This window comes from Aethalodelphis obliquidens, unplaced genomic scaffold (assembly GCF_003676395.1).
Source record: "Aethalodelphis obliquidens isolate GAN/ISIS:26980383/991018 unplaced genomic scaffold, ASM367639v1 scaffold9, whole genome shotgun sequence".
In the NCBI taxonomy this organism is placed as follows: Eukaryota; Metazoa; Chordata; class Mammalia; order Artiodactyla; family Delphinidae; genus Aethalodelphis; species Aethalodelphis obliquidens.
The window spans coordinates 24,989,212-24,996,587 of NW_020837953.1; the positions used below are offsets into that span (position 1 = coordinate 24,989,212).

Sequence of the window (7,376 nt, forward strand, 5' to 3'; positions counted from 1 at the left end):
TGTGCATGGGCTTTCTCTAGTTGCAGTGAGTGGGGGCTACTCTTTGTTGCGGTGTGCGGACTTCTTATCCTGGTGGCTTCTCTTGTTGTGGAGCACGGGCTCTGGGCGCCTGGGCTTCAGTAGTTGTGGCTCACAGGCTCCGTAGTTGTGGCTCGTGGGATCTAGAGCGCAGGCTCAGTAGTTGTGCTGCTTTCAATTTATTGACTTCTGCCCTCAGGGTTACAAAATAGCTGAAGCAGCTCCAGACAACACATTTGCACATAATATCCAAAGGTGAAAAGAAAGAGGAAAGCTCTCTTAGAAGACCCTAGGTTTCCCCTTGCATCCCACTGTACAGAATTATGTCACATTTCCATTCTTAGACCAGTCACTGGCAAGGAGAATGGAATTTCCAAGTTGGACTTAGACAAGTTAAGATTTACCCACACTGGTCAAGTGGTCAGCAAAGAAGAAGGGAGAGAGTAGATAGTGCCACTTACTAACTTATTTGCAAATATGGATAATAATGGCAAATATTTTCATAGAGTTGCTGTGAAGATTTAGTGAGTTAAAGTGTTTACAGTAGTGCCTGGTACATAATAAGTGCTCAGTAAATGCTATTATTAAATAGCGTTTGTTATTAAATAGCAGTTCTACAGATGAGAAAATGGATTCAGAAAGCTTAAGTGCCTATGTGTCAGACCTGAGACTAGAATTAAGACCTGGTTGACTCCAGAACCCACACTTTCCACTGCACCAGTTGCCAAAGTTGGAAGTGGGCAGGTGTGGCACCCCTGCTCTTCAACTTGAAGGTAGATGGGATGATCGGTTCAATGTAATTAAATCTCCATTGCTTCCCAGAATTGCCCTTCTGCATGAAAATTTTGAAACCCTTGAAAGTAGAGCCTGGAAACCCTGGGATCTTGGCCTCTTACCATCTCCACCCCTTCCAGGATTCCATAGCCAGCTTGTCTCCAACCAGGACTTTGAGTAAAACCTCACACAGCTGGTATTAGATTGAAGGCTCCTATTTACCGAGGCTTGGCCTGTAAGCTGATTTAGCAGCTACAGGGCCCTTCAAGCTTGGCTGTAGGGCCCACCTAGCAGCTTCAGGAAAGGCAGGGTGCTGGAAGAGTAGGCTGGCCAGCTGGTATGGAGGAGCAGTTGGGATTGACAGCAGCAGGAGTATCTTTAGCTTTAGCTGTGCTGCCTCACCCCAAGGAGAAGCCAGGCCTTAGGAAACGGGCCCCCCAAACCACAGCCTAAGCCTTGGTCAGGTTGGCACAATGACATTCAGCTGCGAGGCCTTCCTTATACTTTGCTATCTCCCTCCCTGTGCCCCCTTGCCTTGCAATGACATTCCCTTCCCTTGGGGCCCTGGCTGCACCCCACAAACCCTGCTCACAGCTGCCACAGGTGGACTCCAGCCCTTCCAGCTGTTGAGCCCATTCTTCATGTCGTGTCTTGGGATTAGTCAGTTGATGGGAGGGCCTAGGATATGTGGGTGGCAGTGGATTCTCATCTGTCTCAGCTCCTTAAACCCAGGCCCCCAGGAACCCAAAGAGATCTGCAGCAGCCAGAGCAGCAAGAGGTAAGAGAGGAGTGATCTGGTGGGAAGGCGGGGAGAGGTTCAGGGTGGGATGGTTAGGGCCAGAGCCATGGTGGGCCGAGCTGAGTGCGAGGGGCAGAAGGGAATACGCTCACTCAGGGTCCCAGAAAGGACTGGAGCCTGAGAGATTCAAAGGTAAGAAGTACAAATTTTGGTATTGGAGGAACCATGTTTTGGAACACCCTAGGAGTGTGACTATGTGCCACAAATAGGAACAGGACATTGGCTTGTGCACTTATCCCCCTTGGGGAGAGGGGGAATATGCCCAGATGTGTTTGTGCTGTTGTGTTTGACTGGGGTGTCCATGTCTCTAACGCTGTGTGTGTGCCTGTGTGAGTGTACACATTTATCTCTGTGCTGCCTAGAGGGGAAGGGAGCGTATCTCCCCAGTGTCAGCCAGTGCTCAGAGTTTTACTTATGTTTTCTCATAATCCCCCCAACACCACTGTGAGGCAGGTATTTTAATCTCCATTTTACAGCAGAGAAGACAGGCTCAGTGAAGCTGAGTAATGTGCCCGAGGTCATAATGGCAGATAAATGTGTGTATCTAGGATCTGCCTGATTCCCGGGCCTGTGCTCTTTTTGCTTTGCTGTCCAAAGTTTTAAATCAGACCCAGGACTTCTTTGTGGTCAAAAGGCAAGGGGGAAGGAAACAAGACTGGAAGGCCTGTGAGACGTGAAACCTTTTCAGCTCTGCCCAGGGTGCTCCAGGCAAGCCCCAGGAGAGGACCTTCACCAAGGTAAGTCCAAGGTCACTGTGCATGGGCCTGCCTCTGGGTCACTGCATCCTAAGTCCATAACTCCATCCACGCCTCACTCTCCCCCCTACTGATCTGGATGGCACTGGAGCAGGGAGGCGTGGGCTTTTTCTAGGAAGGACCCTATATTCCAGCCTGGTTTCTCCATAACTCCCTGTTGGCTCAGCCTTGCTTAGGCTTATTAATGCACATACCTGGGCACCACAAGTCAGAACCGTACACCATCTGTGAGGGACACCTTCACCCTCCCAGTCGCCAAGGTTGGAAATTTCCAAACTACCTGGGATTCCTGTCTCTTCCTCATTTTCTACATCTTGTCACCAAGCTCATTCTACTTCAGATAACTCTGGAGCCCATCCCCTCCTCTCCATCCCCAGCTGGTGCTGGCTGTGCTCAGGCCTCAGCCCCTCGCCGGGCTTCCCACCACCACCGACTGAGGAAAAGAGGACGGGGGTCGGGTGGGGGAAGGCGGGATGGAGGGCTCTTGTATGGCTAACCTCCATGGTGACCTCTCTTCCTCTTGCTAGCCCAAGGTCCGAGATGAACAGCAGCGCTGGGGACCTGGGTGTTGGTGCTGGCGGCCGCAGCCCCTGGGGCGACCCTGCTGGCTTCATTGTGGTGCCCACAGCCTTCGCCTTGGCGCCGGGCCTGGGGCTGCCGGCCAACGTGGCGGCCCTGGCAGTGTTCGTCCGCCGCGGCAGGCGCCTGTGCCAGGCCTTGTGTCTCCACCTGCTCAACCTGGCCATGGCCGACGTGCTCTTCATGCTTACACTGCCGCTGCGGCTCACGTACTACCTGGGCCCGACCCACTGGCTCTTCCTGGAGGCTGCCTGCTGCGCGGCCGGGACCACCTACTGCGTGTCCACCTACGCGGCCTTGGCCTTCGCGGCGCTCACCAGCGTGTGCCGCTGCGGCTCGGTGCGGCCGCCCAGCCCTGCGCCGCTGGGGCCCCGCCCGCGCCACGTGTGCTGCTGCCCGGCTGGCCGGCCAGGCCTGTGCCGCACCCTCGCTGGCCGCACCGCATGCGCTGCGCCCCAGGCCGGGCAGCGCCAGCGCGGACCTGGCCTACGACACCGTGGCCGCCTTCCCCGCCGCCTTCCTGCTGGTGCTTGCGGCCTATGTGAGCTTGGCGCGGGTGCTCGCGGCGCCCTCGGGCCCGGGACCGGCCCTCGCCCCAGACGGTCCAAACCGGCGCGCGGCCAGGACAATGGTGCTCGGGCACCTGTTGGTCTTTGCCCTCTGCCTGGCGCCCTACCACCTGCTGCTGGCGCCCTGGGTGGCCGGGCAGGAGGACACCGTGGGCCGCGACGACAGAGGGTGCCAGGCCACCTCCACGCTTGACGTCCTGCACACCCTCAGCCTGGCGCTGCTGAGTCTCAACAGCTGCCTGGACCCACTCATCTACTGCTTCTCTGTGCGCAGCTTCTGCCAGGACTGCTGGGCTCTGAGCTGCCTCCCGGGGGTAGGGAGGTCCGGGTCACACTCGGTCTCCTCGGCCTCCACGGCCTCCTCCTAGAGAGTCCCCTGGCCTGCTGCCTGCTTCACCCCTGCCACCCTCCCAGTGGCGTCCTGGGTGGTGAAAGCTCTTTGCAAGGACCTAGACTCCAGTCCTGACGCAGCCACATACTAGCCGCCTGTAGTTGTAGACCTCCGGGCTCTGTCAAAAGGGGAAAGAACATTCTCTATTGACCCGAATGTTTCCTAGACTTTGCCAGTGTTTGGATACAGATAATATGCCATTGCTTTCAAAATCTCTGGGGATAAACCCCAAAGTCCTAAACAGGGCCTACAAGGGCTAACTGCCTCCTGCTTCTCTCTCAGCATCCTCTCATCCTCATTTTCCCTCTTCTCCTCTACCACATCTGCCCGTCTCCGTGGGTTGAGTCACCTTATCAGTCCCTGGAACAGACCAGTTTCCTCCTCTTCAAAGCCTTTGCAGCTGACTGCCAGGAATGATGTCCCTCCGTCTCCTTTGCTAAGTTAATTCCTTTCCATTCTCACTTCCTCAAACGTAGCTGTAGGGAAGCCTTTGTTGACCAGCACCACATACACCATTCCCTAGACTGGGTTAGATCTGGTTGCTCCTTTATAGCTCTTTCCACAATTGCAATCAAGCAATTAACTGGTTAGTTCTTTTTTTTTTTTTCTGTTGTTCTTTTTCTCTGTATTTATGTCGATCCATGAGAGAGTGCCATTTTTGTAGACCCAAAAGGGTTGAATAGTGGCAGTTTTATTTTCATCCAATTCAACTTAATAAATTCCATGTTTGTCATATTTACTGCTTGCTACCGTGCCTTGCATGTAGTAAGACCTCAGTATGTCAGATGAATGCATGAAACCTGAATATCATTAGCTTAAAATGCTCAAGGACTCACTCAGACATTCTAGTCTCCGGTAGATTTTCCTCAAGTGTTTCTGGGATTCTCCAAGCTTGTATTACCAGATGCATTCTTTTTGTTTGTTTGTTTTTGGTTTTTTTGCGGTATGCGGGCCTCTCACTGTTGTGGCCTCTCCCGTTGCGGAGCACAGGCTCCGGACACGCAGGCTCAGCGGCCATGGCTCACAGGCCCAGCCGCCCCGCGACTCGTGGGATCCTCCCAGACCGGGGCACGAACCCGCGTCCCCTGCATCGGCAGGCAGACTCCCAACCACTGCGCCACCAGGGAAACCCCCAGATGCATTCTTGAAGCAGTCCTGATGATTGCTTCCGTCTGCAGTTGCTGGTTACCCACGACTCTGCCATCACCTCCACTGTCCCAAGAGTCCTGTGCCAAGACTTGGTGATAACCAAGCTGGAGATCCATCCTGCCATTAGCTGGGACAGGGATCCGTCAGACTTGCTGCCTTCTGCTTCAGCTTAGCCGGGACTCTGTCACTGGGTGCAAATCCCTGGCAATGGTTCTGGCCACCAGTGCTTTCCCTCCTCGTGCCTTGATGACTTAGCAGTTGGCTTCAAGTGGGGGAATGGAACCACTCCCTCTCCTCGGCCATGTTATAGGGGGCCCCATAACAAGGCTGCTTGGATCTCAAGCTTAATGAGTGAGGGCAGCGTGTTCATGTTGCCAAGTCAGATGGGTCAGGAAGGGTTCACCAGTCAGCTACCATGTCTTACTGACCTCAGGTCCTATTGCTGAATTTGCCTTCTAATGGTAAGTTTGAGAAATTTCTTTAATTTTTGATACATTACCTTTCATTGTTCCCTTATTCCTTCTTTAACTGTTTTCTTTTACATTTTAAAAATAATGCTCATGAAAAGAAATTCAAAGCAGTAGAGAAAAATGCAAAATCAAAAATAAAGCTTCTCCCGGTGGTAACCACCATTCACAGTTTCTTGTGTATCTTTCCAGAGAGTTTCTATTACAGTACAGATATAGGTATAGTCAATTTCCTTCAAAAATCCACAAATGGGATAGTGTTACAAGGCTCTTCTGCACTTTTCCTCATTTAATGTATCTTGTACTTCTTTTTATATCAGCACGTATAGATCTACCTCATTCTTTTTAATAGATGCAGAGTATTGATTTCACTCAATTGATCCCCCTGTTGATGGGCATTTTTTTTAACATCTTTATTGGAGTATAATTGCTTTACAATGGTGTATTAGTTTCTGCAGTATAACAAAGTGAATCAGCTATACATATATTCCCATTTCTCCTCCCTCTTTTCCTCTCCTTCCCACCCTCCCTATCCCACCCCTTGGGCATTTGCTTTACTGTGATAACTAATAATGCAATGAGTGTCCCTGTCCACAAATCTTTGCATACTTGTAAATCTGTAGAATAAATTCCTGGCAGTGAAATCGCTGCGTCAAGGAGTATGTGTGTGCACTTAAATGGTTTAATTAAATCACCAAATTGCCTCCAAAAATGCAGCACCAATTACACACCCATCAACAGCTCGTAACAGTCCCTGTTTTATCACACCCTCACTAGGACTGGATATTGTCACCTGCCTCCTTCTTGAATCTGGACTCCTGTCTGCATTTCAACTGTGGGCATGGTTAATTTGCTTCTTTTTCCTAGAAGTCTTCTCAGTCTCCTCCATATCTGAAACCTGCCAGTGGGGGCAGAAGTGGGAAGGGAAAGGGTATCACCTGAGACCTCATACCAGCCAAACGCCTGTCTTGCTTGCTAGAGGAATTAAACAAAAGCCCAAATACACATTGGTAATTGTCATCTCTCCTTCCTTGGGAATTAGGTTGGCTCATTCCATGCAACACTGACCATCATCTCAGGCCAAGGCCAGGAGGCAGCCTGGGCCCACGTCGTGAATTCACTTGCTCTGGTGGAATGAATTGCTTGGCCCCAGTAGCTGTGCAAAGCTGGGTCTCTGAGAAATGATCTCGTGTCCACGCTAGAGCCAGCTGAATCTCCTGAGGCCAAATTTGATTCTGTTCAAATAAAAAAATGATTCCCTGTGGCATCATCCATCCCCGTGGTCTTGTACTATCTTGCTTTTGATGTGACTTTTCCCTTAGTAGTCAGTTTCCTTTGGGAAATGTCTAACTTAGTCTTCTGTGTCTGACCTGAGGAAAAAGAACTTGAGAGTCGATTGCCTCTGGGAGCTCAGACACAGTGGAAGGAAGGCCTCTGTTTGGAGTTAGTGCATTTGGGAATCACCCTCCCCTCTCCCTGGTGATTCAGGAGAGTAGGAACCTGGGGTGAGAACCCAGAGGCAAAGAGCTTGAGGGATGAGAGAGAACAGATGGCTTTGTACTGTCAATACTTTTGGATTCTTTTTGCCTTATTTATTCTAAACTTTCAAGAATTTGACCCAAGACCCTCCCTCAGTCCAGGATGGAGAAGAGCGAGCCCAGGTTGGTCCTTGATTAGATGCTGGACACCCTCTTTCTCCAGGATCCAGGGAAAACTCATCTGCCAACTGTTCCCAGCAGCTGGGGGAGTCTAGGCTATGTTTTCAGTATGCCCTGGACCTCGCTACCTCTTGTAGGGCCAGGAACGCCCAATTCCCACCCCTACGCACCCAGGCCACACCCTGTAGCTGTGGGGTCCAAACGTGGTGCAGAGAAG

General features: G+C 51.6%; 1 protein-coding gene across 1 annotated transcript; it reads left to right on the plus strand.

Moving 5' to 3' along the window:
- The first annotated feature begins 91 nt into the window (after positions 1 to 91).
- Positions 92 to 4,624, plus strand: LOC113621855 (P2Y purinoceptor 4-like). Its single transcript, XM_027109180.1, has 3 exons — positions 92 to 1,570; positions 2,189 to 2,328; positions 2,874 to 4,624. The coding sequence occupies exon 3, from the start codon at positions 2,887 to 2,889 to the stop codon at positions 3,685 to 3,687; it is 801 nt and encodes a 266-aa protein (XP_026964981.1). The 5' UTR covers positions 92 to 1,570; positions 2,189 to 2,328; positions 2,874 to 2,886; the 3' UTR covers positions 3,688 to 4,624.
- The last annotated feature ends 2,752 nt before the right edge of the window (positions 4,625 to 7,376 follow it).